The 14,178-nt window shown below is 52.7% G+C and overlaps 6 protein-coding genes across 6 annotated transcripts; 1 reads left to right on the plus strand and 5 right to left on the minus strand.

The window, feature by feature from the left end:
- Positions 1-505: 505 nt before the first annotated feature.
- On the minus strand, positions 506-1,126 carry PV07_01923 (uncharacterized protein; the record flags this gene model as incomplete). The annotated part of the gene is made up of 2 exons (XM_016388504.1): positions 506-946; positions 998-1,126. 2 exons carry the CDS (start codon positions 1,124-1,126, stop codon positions 506-508), a joined length of 570 nt encoding a protein of 189 aa, XP_016255432.1.
- A 345-nt stretch (positions 1,127-1,471) lies between these two features.
- Positions 1,472-5,205, minus strand: PV07_01924 (uncharacterized protein). Its single transcript, XM_016388505.1, has 2 exons — positions 4,983-5,205; positions 1,472-4,929 (listed from the first exon to the last, which is right to left on the minus strand). Exons 1-2 carry the CDS (start codon positions 4,988-4,990, stop codon positions 2,442-2,444), a joined length of 2,496 nt encoding a protein of 831 aa, XP_016255433.1. The 5' UTR covers positions 4,991-5,205; the 3' UTR covers positions 1,472-2,441.
- A 91-nt stretch (positions 5,206-5,296) lies between these two features.
- PV07_01925 (uncharacterized protein) lies at positions 5,297-6,789 on the plus strand. Its single transcript, XM_016388506.1, has 2 exons — positions 5,297-5,929; positions 5,997-6,789. Exons 1-2 carry the CDS (start codon positions 5,626-5,628, stop codon positions 6,602-6,604), a joined length of 912 nt encoding a protein of 303 aa, XP_016255434.1. The 5' UTR covers positions 5,297-5,625; the 3' UTR covers positions 6,605-6,789.
- Positions 6,674-8,276, minus strand: PV07_01926 (uncharacterized protein). Its single transcript, XM_016388507.1, has one exon. It carries the CDS (start codon positions 7,759-7,761, stop codon positions 7,384-7,386), a length of 378 nt encoding a protein of 125 aa, XP_016255435.1. The 5' UTR covers positions 7,762-8,276; the 3' UTR covers positions 6,674-7,383.
- A 138-nt stretch (positions 8,277-8,414) lies between these two features.
- On the minus strand, positions 8,415-10,619 carry PV07_01927 (uncharacterized protein). The gene has a single exon (XM_016388508.1). The coding sequence runs from the start codon at positions 10,433-10,435 to the stop codon at positions 8,585-8,587; it is 1,851 nt and encodes a 616-aa protein (XP_016255436.1). The 5' UTR covers positions 10,436-10,619; the 3' UTR covers positions 8,415-8,584.
- A 1,073-nt stretch (positions 10,620-11,692) lies between these two features.
- On the minus strand, positions 11,693-14,017 carry PV07_01928 (uncharacterized protein; the record flags this gene model as incomplete). The annotated part of the gene is made up of 1 exon (XM_016388509.1): positions 11,693-14,017. One exon carries the CDS (start codon positions 14,015-14,017, stop codon positions 11,693-11,695), a length of 2,325 nt encoding a protein of 774 aa, XP_016255437.1.
- Between the last annotated feature and the right edge of the window lie 161 nt (positions 14,018-14,178).

Here is a 14,178-nt window from a genome sequence, read left to right on the forward strand (position 1 = left end):
CGGCTGCTTCTGCATGAGAAGGTGCACTGGGCTCTTGGTCTAACAATATCTTGAAGCGTCGTTCACTAAGTTTTGGGGCCATGCCAAGTGGGGCATTGACAAGGCTGATTCGCCGATGGGTTTTTTTCCTGTTTCGGATTAGTCCCAAAATCCAACTTCCCTTTGCAGAAACTCCAGATGAGCGCCTGAGAGATGGCTGGCGCAATTCCGCCGAACATGTACAGGTAGCGTGAGGGCAGTATTGGCTTGTAAGGGTCAGACCAGATCGTAACTGTGCTCTCGACGCTATGCCTCAAAGGTCACGCTTGATACAAACTGCATATCAAGTTGGATTTATGCCCCATTATGCGCCTGCCTGGACTGTGCTCATACAAACGTCCCCGAACGATCTAAAACCTCTGCGCTGCAGGCAGATAATATTCCTTGCGCTCTTCTCTTTTTGGACTTCCACATGATGTCCATGAACCTTTCATTGCATTGCTTGTACACAATTCTTGCCAGGAAATTAGAAATGATAACGCTTCGATCCCACAGTCGTTTTCCCAGTGGGATACTGAGGTGCTTGGTCGATCGGATATGAAAGCATCCGCTGAGGCAGTTCCACGACCCTTCCTGTGGTGTATGGATGTGTATGTTCGACCGGAAGCATCATGCTCGGCGACATTTGCGGTAGAAAGGCGGGGGGTTGAAAGAAGCCGTGAATGTTTGGGTTGACATGGCTCGTGGGGAACGCATTGCCGTATGATGTTGTATGGGTTATGAAAGTGCCCGACGACCGAGCCTCCGGGCCATGTCCAACGGACACGAACCAGCCATCTGGACTCGTGAAAGTGGACTGTCGACCCATGGTCTGGTGGGATATTGCAAGCGTATGGGTGTTTTGAGAGGGTCGGGCGGGCTGCGAGACCGGAATTCCCATCTGTGGTGAACCATAAACATTATTTTGCTGATATGCGTCAACCAGGAGGTCAGACTCGACAAGGACGAAACGACATACCTGGACCATCTGCAACATCTTGCGGTTCTGCTTGTCCTCTTTGTGGCCCTGGTACGCAGCCTGACCAAGTTGTGCAAGAGCAACGGCGACCCCAGCCCCAGCAACGGCGAGAGTGATTGGATCAGCCATTACGGTCGAGCGGCAAGGGCGAAAGTTTGAGACGAGGGGATCTTCAGATCTGCAAATAGGCCGTGAGGGTTAACAGAGCAAAAGGCTAGAGGTGGCCAAACTTCTTTTATACCTGACGGACAGTCAGGCTTGGGCGGTCTAAGCCTTACCGACAATCCCGCTGGGACGAGGCAGTGAACCGTTTCCAGAAGCTCAGCCGGCTTCTTTTATTGGTCTCCTGTCCCTCAGACTGGCACTTTGGGGACCGGTAACACGAGCCCCTGCTGAAAGAGCCGGTGCAGTTCAGCCCTGGAGTCGACGTTTGAGGTCAAGCCCGTCTCGGCAGCTCGACCTTCATAGGTCCAAATCAGCCACCGATGCAAGACGCCATGGGAAACGATAGGACCGTGGAAAGCCACAAGGCAGTGAGCCCTTTCACAATTTCATGCAAGGAAACTGGTGGGGAAACGTGTGGTGCAAGAATAGCGTAGTTGGGTTGGCAACCTCGTTCAGCCTCAGCTTGATCCCTTCTATGCGCCATATTAATCCGCAGTTGTCGTGCGGCCTCGACTCACGACGACAGTACCGATCCTCCCTCTCGTTTCTGTGCACTATCGTCGAAGACAGAATTGAAGTCATGCCAAATGGATTCCTAAGCCCTCAGCGCCCTGCTCGATACCAGCCAATGTACTCGGGTTCGTCGTTCATTTCACCGCTGTGGGCGTGAGGCTGATTACTGCAAAAGGAGGGAACAATAACCCTGCGTACTATGGTTCCAGTGGAGAAGCCCTAGTCGCCCTCGAACCCAACGGGAACGGCGCTTTCGTCGCTGCTGGGAACGGCCAAGATCACGCATATGTATATCTGCCAGCACAACAGCACGTGGTTGACCGTCCGTATCCCGTGATGGTTAACCCGCCGGTTCACAGGAGGAAGCGCACTTTATGCATATGCTTGTTGATCGTGATAGTGCTTATCTGTGTTGGATCCCTGGCGGTGGCCCTTGCACTCCACTACATCAAGAAGAACTCGGCAAAGTCGTCAGACTCTACATATTAGCATGGCCGTGGTGAACAGAAGAAACGTGATTTGATAGATGTCAAAAGGGCTCTTGGATGTGATCACAGGGGAGAGATGAAGTTTCCATATTATCGTCGACTCCACGGCGTTGGTTCAGGGGCGGATGTTCTGCGTGGGACAACTTTATAAGGGTACGGGTTGGAGACGACGCAGAAGACAAAGAGTCCAACACCGCCTGTTTATCCCTGGGATCAGAGACGACGTGTCCAAAGCTCTCCAATATAGACAGATGGGATTAGGGCATGACCTTGAGTTCTCATGGTCGTCTTGGGACGGGATAACCCGCCTGTCCAGGTTGATTTGGCGCTCCACCGAATCTGATACCCATGTCTGGTGTCCAGATTCCTCCACCACCAATCGTGCCACCCGCAACACCGACCGGCAAGGGTGAGGTGGAGGGAATAACCCCTCCAGGAGGTGGATTCCTTGTTGGCACCGGTGCCGTCAGTGCTTCTTGAGTCTCCGCAGGTGGTTGTTGCTGCATACGGCTTCTCGTCTGCGGCGCTGTATTCTGACTCCTTAATTCCCTCCTCGTTTCCTGAAGATTGAGCCTGCCCATATCTTGTCCCGCGAGCTCCGCTTCAAGCTGACTGGCCTCGATCCTGCGCTCTGACACTTGCGCTTTACAATTGTCTCGGAAACGCGTCACGTGAACGGCGAGGTCGTTATAGAACTTTCTTCCAGTGTCCAAATTGCTAATCAGCTCTTTGTATTTGGCATATCCTGTGTCCAGCGTCTGTAGAGCCTTCTGGCGATCTCTGGTACTGGTGTCGCCCCTTCGAGCGTCCAAAAATGCTTTATTCGCTTCCCGCAGTCGAGCAACAACTTGGTCTTGTTCCTCTTGTTCAGCTGCAAGAGCTTCGCGATCAGGCTCATACGCCTGAAGACGTGTTTCGAACAATTTCTCAAACTGTCCTGGTTCGATCTTCTGCATGGGATACTCCCGCTCCAGGCGAGCTGCTTCAGCGAGCAAAGCCGGTCCAATATCATCAGACTTGGCTTTTTCTTTGAGAGCCGCAATGCGATTCTTCTGCCGAGTCTCTAAACGGGAGACTTCGTTCAGACATGTCCGTAGTCGAGACGCGGCTTCCTCGATGGCCGGGGTCATGGTGACCTGACTGGACGAGGGAACAAATCGTTCAAGATCGCGATTTGTCCCAGTCAAGATTTTGAGAATATGCTCATTCTCCCGGAACTTTGCTTGCACCAAGTTGTCACTTGAGGCGGCAGAGTTTAGATACGTCTGCAGCTCGTTTGAAGTCTGATACAGTTTGGCCAGGGCGGTCGTGGAGGATGGACGTGCCCATCTGTCCGTGCCGTACTTGGCTCGAGCTCGCTCATCCTCGGCTTTCTCAGCCTCTAACAACGCAACGCCTTCCTGGTAGATGGCGAGATCATTCGTCTTCAACTTGGTCGTGTCTTCCATTGATCTCTTGATTCGGTACAGGGCGTCCTGCTGTCGAAGTTCCTCGGCCTTTGAAACCAGGCTGCCAGGCAAACCAAGTGGCTTTTCAAGGGCCTGTAATGAGCCAGGCAAATCGAGCGATTGCAGGATATCTCTCAGTCTAACTGTCATGGCTTCAAGATCGACAATGATAGACTGGTTTACAAGGCGGTCACGCCGATCGGCGTATATTGATGCAGCTTGATGGACAGCATAAGGAACAAGCTTGTCGAATAACGGCCTGCCAAAGGGTTTTCCTTCACCCAGCAGGGAAATGCCATTGACGATATCTGCAGGTGTCTTTGCAGCAACCATATTTGTTCGATCCAAAAGCCTGAGCTCCGATTTGGGCGTTGTTGTTTGTAGATAGATCAGATCATTGTCCTTTTCAGCCCTCTTCAGCTCTTCAGCGACCCTGGACTTGAGCCCGTTCAGATCCCCGGTGACCGTGGCATTGATGTATCGGGCTTCTTGAAGACCCTCGTTGACGCAGGTGAGACTGTCCTTGAGCCTGGCAATTTCTTCGCCGTACTGCTTGTTTTGCAGGCAGTATCGAGATTGTCGAAACTGAGCAGCAGCAGCGAAATGGTGGTGTTTCGCCTGGAAATGGTGTATCCATTCCGCGCTCACGGCCCTGGACTGACGTGCGGCATCCGCTGCAAAGACGTAGTAATCGGAGACTTTTGCTGCGAGTTTTGCTACTGTGCCGTCCGACATATTCCTCTTGATTGCTATCTGCCAGAAGGATTCTTGCCCTTGTGCCAAGCACAGCTGTTGCAGGCTGTCCAAAGTTATATCATCCATATCCTCGGGTGGGGTCGATCGCATATCAGGGAGGATATCTGTTCGTATGAAGGAAAAGGTGCCGGCGGCAGCGATACTATATTCAGCCGCAGATTTGAGGCCATCGATCGTCGTTCGATTCGTCGCATACGCAAGTTGTGAATATAGGGCCGCAAGATTGAAGAGTATATTCGCAAGCTCGAACCGTAGGTTGTTCTGTAGCACGGGCTTGTCGCGATCGTAGCCTATCGCGGGGTACCACGGGAAATCGACGCCGATGTCAATGGGGAATTTCCCGCCCAGGTATCGTAGCTGTGCAGCATATATCTGTAGGCGTTTGATACCACTGACGTGAGGCTCGCGGACGTTTATGGCGTCGTTCCGTAGGCGGTCGATGTCTCGCAGGTCATCTGCGAACATGTCTGGAGACTGGTCATACTTCGTGGAAATGTATTGTTTGATGGCGGAGGACAAATCCACCGAGTGCGTCCGACGAAAGGGGATTTCGAGGAGATTTCTGGACCCTGGTCAGCAACGGAAACCAACATCCAGAGCAAGTCCAAGACTTACGAAGCCATGCTGTTGTGGTTGTGCAGAGGAGCAGAGACTGCGGCTGAGAATCGTGCGTGTGAGGCACTGCGGCCAGCGTTGTGTTTTGGTCCAAGGCTGTGTGACGTCAGCCTCGGCAAGGCTGAGCCTCGCGAGAGAACGAGTGCTCAGTAGCCTTGCTCCTCTGCCATCCTAGAGCCGACTTCAACCAAACGAACAGGCTCCTGCGCAGGGTGAACTCCTCATTCGGAGCCTCGCTCTTTTCCCCGAGTGCCAGGACTGTTGCCAATTGTCGAGACTCGCACTCAAACCCAATACGGTGCTGATCCAGCCATCAAAGACCCAGTCGAAGGGCGGGCGGAGTTCTCCATGCGCCCATCCATCAGTGCCCCTCGCTCGCTCCAATGAGACGTCTATCTTTTTGCCATCGGATCCCTTCACGCCCTTCAGACTATTATCTTGTACCAAGCATCCTTCTCCCTCCCATATCAGGTGCGATTCAACCTAACATCAACTCTTTAAGAAGACATCTTGCGCCCCCATAATATCCAGGCGTTTGGCTTGTGCAAAGTTGAGCTTCCTCTCCGTTTCGTCGCTTCTTCCTATTGTCTACTTTTCTCTATCCTAGCCTCGTCTCCTCCCCGACCCATATCCTTTGTCAAAGATGGCCCCTTCTGCGATCAGCGACCTCCTCCCCTCCGGCCCCGTGGCCTCAAAGTCCGTCACTCCCGGCAAGGAAGAACATGTCCACGGGATGGAGGACAAGTCGCCCCTCGCGGCCATTTCCCACGGCGACGTGATGTTGCCCGGTGTACCCAAATTCGACAACTTCGCCGCCCAACGCCAATGGCAACTTGAGCACATGGCCGCTGCTTTCCGTCATTGGGCACGAGAGGGATTCGTTGAGGGCATTTCAGGACATATCAGCGTGCGCGATCCGGAGAACCACGAAGTCTTCTGGACGAACCGTACGTCTTCCCGCCAAACATCCCCCTCTTCCGGACAATATACAGCGGCGTACTAACCGCGAGACAGCGCTGGGCGTGCACTTCGGCCTTCTCAAAGCCAGCGACATGATCGCGGTGAACCTGGCGGGCAAGGTCGTGGGGGGCAACACCAGCCGCCCGCCCAACGCCGCGGGCTTCCTGATCCACAGCGAAGTGCACAAAGCCCGCCCGGACGTGACGGCCATCTGCCACGCGCACACCGTCTACGGCAAGGCGTGGTCCGTCTTCGGCCGGCCGCTGGAGATGCTGACGCAGGACGCCTGCAAGTTCTACAACGCGCACTCGGTCTACAACTCGTACGGCGGCGTCGTGCTCGCGAGCGAGGAAGGCGCCCAGATCGCCAAGGCCCTGGGCCCGACCAACAAGGCCTGCATCCTGCGCAACCATGGCCTGTTGACCGTGGGCAAGACCGTCGACGAAGCCGCCTTCCTGTTCACCAGCATGGAACATGCCTGCCAGGGCCAGCTGCTGGCCGAGGCCGCCAGCCAGGGTGGCAACTTGCCCAAGGTCCTCATCTCGGAGGAAGAGGCGCAATACACGAACAAGATGGAGAGCGATGAAGAGACCTGCTATGCCGAGTTCCAGGTCTACGTGGACTGGGAGGATTATCACAGCAAAGGCGACTTTAGGAAATAGATGGGCCGCGTTAGCGAGACAGTGACTAAAGAGGACGACAAAATCCGTTTAGACGTAGTGGTAGGAGTCATAAAGTTGATATATTATTATAAATACCGTGACGTGTCCGGTGCGCTCCTCTCAGTAACGGTATTAGCAAGTCAGTTATGTATGCGTGGCAGGGAGGGAGACACCCTCGGTCCGTGACCCATTGGTCCAGTGAACCTGCAAGAGAGTGCGATATGACAGAAACCTCCGCAGAGATGATCAGTCGTCCACTTAGAAGAGATTGAAATTTTCCCCTGTTGGGCGGCCATGAGTGGTAGATGACGAGGCCCGTTCCGTGCGCAGGATTTTCTGGACATGCGTGGTAAAGGCCGCCCCTCATCGACAAATAAGTCGAATCTGCGAACAGGAAGGCCCTCATGGACGGCAGATGAAACGCCAGACAATCTCTAGGTGTTCCTGGCGCGTCCGTTTTCAAGCATGGATTCGGTCGGAAAAGATGGTGGTAGGGCCGCCCTGAACCGAGAGGTTCCGGATATCGTTATACTCTATCTGGTTCCTATAATGTTGATGAGGCCATGAGTAGTAACAACGGCCCTCATGGGCATAGCCTGCTGAAATTATAGACATATCGACATAGGGTTGGGCTTCGATCGTCTGGATGTGGTGGCTTCAGAGGAAGAGCGATGTTCGTCGATAACAGGTGCGAAGTAGTGATTCGTGAGGGAATCAGGGATGTGTTACCAAAAGTTGCCTCAACTTGAACCGGAGCCATTTAACCCATCGAGACCTATTCAATTGACGTTATGAACTGGGTGTTGCGCTTGTTGCTGCTGATCTTCGTGTCCTTCGTCCCGGCGCTGCTCCCGTTGAAGATCGTCTGTCTGTTCGCGTTGTTCTTCTTGACCCCATTCATTCCAGGTCCAGGTGATAGCGCAACCAACCAGAATCCACCTTGAGAGAAAACTCCAGAGCGCCGCTCGCCATAGCAAGGCTCTCTGCCACATTGGCCGCTTCCAGACACCAGCACTTGTCAAGATGGTGGCGATGAGAAGAAACGGACCGACTTCGCATGACAACAGCAAGGCTCTCTGCAAATTGGGATAAGCTCTTCCGAATGCCGTCGTCCTGGCACTGTCATGGCCGCCAGCTCTTCTTCGCTGGGGTGGCATGTTGAGATGTTTGGGGATGCGCGAAAATACGTGACGACCTATCGTGGAGTTGATGGCAGTACCAATGGCAATCTCAAGATTTGTATGCAACGAATACAGGGAATGTATAGCCTAGGAACTGTCTGAACAAGAGGGCTATTGCTGCTTTGCAGTTCGCCAGTGACAGTCACAATTCATAGGACTTGGTGCAGATGCAACGGCGACGGTCCAGCCCAGACGTGAGGAAGATGGTGGATTTGATGCTCGTATTCTCTAGTATTTCCCCGAGATCGTGCGACCGTCAACAACGACCGGAAGCGTGTTGAGCAAAGGGTTGCGGTCTTGAAACGGCTACCCTACTTGGAAGAACATTGTTTGTCTCTCGGTGTCGAACCAGGGGACACGAACGATTCGGTGTCGATGTCAGCAGGGATGACCAAAGAAGATCTAGGAGGTTGTCGAATTCGAGGCGATCACAATGGAGAAAAGCAGAGTGACTCGTAACTCGCAGCTTGTTGGGTGGATGTCATGGAAACACGGGCAGGCACACGATCAACCTGTTCAGATGGCCATGATGTAGGTAGGTTTGTTCCCTTAAAGTTTGTGTAGTTTGTTTAGTTTGCCCAGTTTGCCGCATTTGTAAGCTTTGCGAGATTTGCCCACACGCGGCCCTCACCAATCGCCTTCCACTCTTGGTCCTGGCCGTACTGAGAATCAAATACATTCTTGTTCATTTTGTTGACAAAAGAACTCGGTGAGCTAAAGAATATCCGACCAAGTCTAATCTATACGGCGCAATCCAGCCAAAAGGAAAAGAAGAAAACGACCAACTCCTCTGCTTCCATCACCACCCGAAGCCTTCCTCAATGAAGTCCACATTTACGCCATTGTCAAGCATCGCCCGGGATGCACGCCTGACTTCATCTGCCAGCCCTCCACCTGCGCAGACACTTATTCCCATACAGCCGACTTTCTGCCTGGCCTCGCTCGCAATGAGGGTTTCCACATCCGGTCTCCCCCGCGCCATCTGAACGTGTTCGCTTGGACTTCGGATAACCTGGCTGAGGCTGACTCTAGTGACATACAAGAGAACTTTGAGCACCTCTCTCCGTCCTTCCATGGATAGAATCTCGTGCATCCATGGTCGAATCCAGTCCAGACATTCCGTTGTCGGTATAACCCACACAAGTGTGACTCGTTTCGCCGCCACTGTACCATGGCCGTATCCTTCCACAAGCTCCTTGACATATCCAAGTTGATGCGTAATGCCGACACCACTTGCAAAGAGGAGCACTGTCCCATAGCTTGACATGCTGCGCTCGTTTCCGTACGGTCCTTCGATCAACGCATTGAGCTCCAGACCTGCCCCGGCCGTCATTGCACGATGCCAGAGTTTGTTCGTCATGCCTGTTTGCTTTTTGACGATCAAGGATATTGTTTCTTCTCCACGTTTTTCAATGTCCTTGGAGTATATGTGGATCGCCGGTCGCTTTTCGCTGTAGTTTGATCTGAGTGAAGATGATCTGCTCAAAGGATCTTCAATCCCGGACCACGCGACGGAAAAGGGGTGCGCTGTCCATAAACCGATCGAAGGAATTGTCAGATACAGCGATTGGCCCGGTCGATACGTCCAGGGTCTTGGGCTCGTGAGTGTGATCTTCACCACGCCACCGTTCAGCGGCTCAAACTTGGCTTTGGTGCCACCTCTCCCAACATTTCTGTAGACCAATGTCACAAGTCTAAGAGACCTTGCCGTGGCCCAAATTATGACAGCCCCAAGCAACAACCCCCTTTGAGGTACACCTTCAAGGTGCCTCCAGAGGAATACTAGTACCAACACCACAAGGACAACATGTAGGTGCAGGAAGAATTCGTACGCCAGGTTCCTAATCACCTTTGGACTTGACAACAAGATGAATACGAGGCTGATAGCGGCAATCAAGCCACTGTAGATGAAAGGACTGTCCAATGATGTCTTCACTGCAGCCCAGCCGCTCGACTGCACTTTTGGAATGAGCCAGCACAGAACATGAGTAATGGCTTCACAGATAGCCAGACGACCAAACCAGCGGTGCATCAAATTGAAAGTGTCGTACGAAATGTCCAGCATCGATATCAATGGATTCTTCACCGTCGCCATGACCATGATTGGGATCAAGTTGGTCACCGCCAGGGTCCCAGTTCGGTTTCTGAGGACAGGCAAAAGCTGCTGCTCGGGTTTCGACCATGGGATATTCCAGGTGCAGAGGAAGAAATTTGTAATGACCACCGAAAGTATGAATGAAGTTTGCAATCGTGTTGGAACAGTCCCAAAAGTAACACGACGAGAAAATCTGATCTCTCGGGCCCGTCGATAGAAGAGGATTGGAGCATATAGCAGCTTGCTCTTAACCAGACTGATGGCAGGCGAAGCGCTAGAAAAGTACCGAAGAGCGCCTGCGCCAGACATGGAGGCCAAGTGTCGAATGTGGGCATTGAGCCGCAAGGTCAGTGAATAGGCGAGAAGCAAGGCAACGACACCCAGCATTGCCCCAAGGTATGAGTGGGAGATGGTCCCGTTGAGTCCTTCGAGGTGGGCTTGTGCTGGATCGTATTGATAGTGCGAGTTCCCGCTGGTTGTTGCATTGCCTGTCGTAGCAGCCTGCGCGGCCGCAAAGATGGTTGCCATCACGAAGGAAGAAGAGGAAAACATCATTTTGACGGCGGCGACGATCTCAGAAGTAAAAACCGAAAGAGTAAAGGACAAGCCCAGCTCGTCAGGCAGTCAGGCGGACGACAGTCGCCTTGGATCACCGGGAATGCAAGGTATACCAGACGAGCATTGGGCAGGTGATATGGAGTGCGGCAATGGCCCAAGTGATGAAGAAAACGAAAATGCCAAGGGTCAGCTGCCAGACCTGGGTTGTAGTCACTTTGATATTAAAATCACCCGAGATCTCGAGATTTGGCGAAATGACGAATCCAAGGGCCTAGATGAGTGGCTGATATAACTTGTGTGGGGTACCGACCTGGTCTGAAACGAAGCTTTCCTACTCGCAGGTAGACGGGGTGAGCTTGGTTTATCTATATCGGCGCCATGAGCCGGACGGGCTTCGCGTAATTTCGATCATCATCCGAGGCCATAGCTTGCCACTATTAATACTGAAGGAATGTCCGGCGTTGTACAACGACAAGGGCGAGAGAAACGGGTGGCAATCATAGTAGGGCATAAGGGGGGCAAGAAGAGGTGACACGGCGAAGGAGAGCGAGTCCCATGAATCCTGGTAGTAGAATTCCATGGCTTTGGACGGCGCTGATACGGCAAGCACTAAATCCTCAATCGCCTTGGAAGCAAGAATGTGGAGCAAAGCACTTGTAGGTGAACGCAATGTTACGTAGAGGTGATTTCTCTATCGAGGAAGAAAGGGAGGAGGGAGAGGGAAAGGGACAAGGTGGTAGAGAGAAGGATGCGGGCGGGTGCCTGCCAAGCCACCAAGGCGCTTTTCCGATTGGTGGATCTGGGTCGGACCAATCTCAAGCGACCGGCATGCCCAGCCACGATACCAATCGGGCCAATCGCCCCGCGCCGGCCGCTCTCCTACTTGCCGGATCCTGAAACAGTAGTTCCGCCGACTGCCCGCTATCAATCTAATCTGTATCAGCCTTGGGCGTTTTCTATTTCCGTGCTATCAGTCGTGGCCTGCGGATCTCGAGGATTGTCGACGTCCTCTGTTTTCCTGAAGTCGCCATCAACGGAGCTCCGGCTGAACGATCACTGGTGTTGTGCTGCAGGAAATATTCCAGGCACGGACGAGAAATTCCTGGATGGATGCAGTGCAACTGCAAAAATACGCTGCGGTGTCGCGGTGACGAATGCTCGTTCTCTGCAAGGGGCCGTGGAACATCATCACCCTTGGGCACACAATGGGCTACAGTCATGTCACCCGATGTCGCATGTTAGTTGTCTCGCCTGCTATTGCAGCAAGCTTAATTCGGCTTCGGATTCCTCTTCGAGATGTTGATGTTGCCGACCATGCATTCGGGGCATGTGGTCGCCAGCAGTTTCTGTAGGGCTTGAGCGCGATGCCCTTTGGGGAAGTATTCCGCGCCTGACTTTTTTGTATTCGAAATCTCCATCCATATGCACCTCAACGTCATCAGACAGATGCCTCCGCTTCAACTTGTTTCCAGTCCTTCGTCGCCCATTGATAGCTGATGGTGAACAGGTTGGTGAATGTTGGTGAAGGACGCGCCGTCCTGGGATCTGCTCGGCGATTGAGCCATTCTCGTCCCGCCTTGGGTCACCCGCGATGATCTCCTGGAATGATTTTTCGGTGTTCGGCCTGGTTGCAGGAGTCTTCGCGACCCATTCCTCTACAGTTTCATCCCAGCGATATCCGACGTCGAATGGGTTTTCATGCTCCACCATAATGTTCTTAATATGTTTTCCTGCCGTTTCATGAAAATCGGAGGCCCACGATAAGATGCTCGGTTCTTCAAGATGCTCGGCAGCATACTCCATGGCACCATTGGCGGCAAGCTGAGCAAGCAAGGCGCTAAGTTGCTGCCATTCGCCGCATTTTATGGATAATAAACGCACCACCAATCGCTCAACGTCACTCCAGGCTCGGCAGAGAGCTATGATAGTACCCCCTAGCTCCTTGCAGATTGTACTCGGAGAAGACATTGTGCGTAACAAGGATCCAAAACTCCGTAGGAGATCATCCGGGACCTCATAACCGGCGAGAGAGAGACGACATAGTTCTCCAAAGAATATTTGAGCAACAAGCAGCTGCTGGAATTCTGGTAGTTGCCATGCTCGCCCAAGGTCCACCTGAACTTGAGCCATCCGTGAAATCCGCTCAATCAATGTTGCAAGTGCTCCAGGGTTAGCACCGCAGGAGAGCGAGAGCATGAAATAGAAGGTCATTTTGAGCCGTTTCCAGAGGGATTTGCTCATTTCAATATCATCCACCGGTGTCGATTCGCTTCCATATTCGATATGAGAGCATCTGTTCGTACCACGCAGAGTGTGCCAGTCGCTTATTGGGGGGTAAGATATTGCGCGAGAAAAGACGCCTTCGAGCAGGCAACAGGAAAGTGAACAGGGGTCGTATTTACATTCTCTGCAGACAATGGTGAAAAATGCCAAATGCTTCCATCTTATATGGCGGGAAATCAGGTGTAAGGGATTTTGTCTGGTCTGCAGAGCACGCACCATCGATCTGATACTGAGGTTATACCTCCATGGACTTGACACATCGACTGGACCGTCAGGTGGCGGAAACATAAGATCTAGTCCAGGCATGTCGTGAAAATCGATGTCTGAGTTGTTGGAATTGAAGGATGCCTCAATTAGAGACTCCGACACGGCTTCAACGAAGTCGGAGAAGAGGAGGCGTTCACGCGAGCGAGGGAGAAGCATTTTGGCGGTCTGTTCGGGTATTGCGCGGGCTTCAATCAGGCGCGAAATCATTGAAATTCCACATGCTCGTGTTAAAACTCTTAGCTGTGGCCATCCTCTCTCAGAATCCCCGAAATAGTCCTCGAGCTCTTGAAGCTGCCCACCCATGATATCTTGTTGACCATCATATCCATTCTTATTTGCATCATTATGCTTCTGCTGCTCAATGGTAGTCCGCGATAGCTTGAGCAAACACAGGTGCATCAGGGACTTGGGTCCTTGACAATCACTCTCCTCTTCTGATCCCAAATCATCACCGTGACTATCGTGTTCGGGGCCGGAAGTTGCCACTAGGAACGCTGGAATGATAGTCCGAGCATCCCGAATGATAGATTCGTAGTCTTTGGCGAGATGGACTGTATGAGCCGTCCAGCGGTGCGATCCTTCATAAGTCTCTGATACTGATTCGTGCACAATATCTGCGGTATGGTAGTCTCCATTCAGTTGGATCGTTGGACTGTGTGCGGCCCTTGCGATATTGGGAATGGACCGAATGTCACCGCTGTGGGGCGTCAATGCTGTTGAGCAAGACTTGCGCTGTCGTTTAGGCAGTGGAGTTCGCGGTGCCGTCCTTGTACGGCCTGTATATCTCCTCTGTGACCTCCGTCCATTTTTAGAAACTTGCGCTAGCCACGTGGGCGGTTGTTCGGCCTCTAGTTTCTTATCCTCCAATGTCGGTGGCTTTTCTGATGCGCTCAGGAAGGCTTTGTGCCATTTTTCAAGCCTGGCTACCAGACGGTTTAGTTGCCGGAGGGTTCTGTGGCACCTGGATGTGGTCCAGGGAGCAGGAATCTGGCTCGGGGAACCCCCGTCCTTGGAAGAGACACGCGGCATCAAGATAGGCGTACGTCGGACCAAGGCAGTCTGGTCAGAGAGAATGCACGACACACAAAGTCATAGGCATTGATTGGATGAACTTCCTAGAGACCATGAGTATGTTCAGGGGCGACCAGAACGGAAAATATGCCTCGACGTCATTGTTTACTTTCCACATC

Source organism: Cladophialophora immunda (genome assembly GCF_000835495.1).
Source record: "Cladophialophora immunda strain CBS 83496 unplaced genomic scaffold supercont1.1, whole genome shotgun sequence".
Classification (NCBI taxonomy): Eukaryota; Fungi; Ascomycota; class Eurotiomycetes; order Chaetothyriales; family Herpotrichiellaceae; genus Cladophialophora; species Cladophialophora immunda.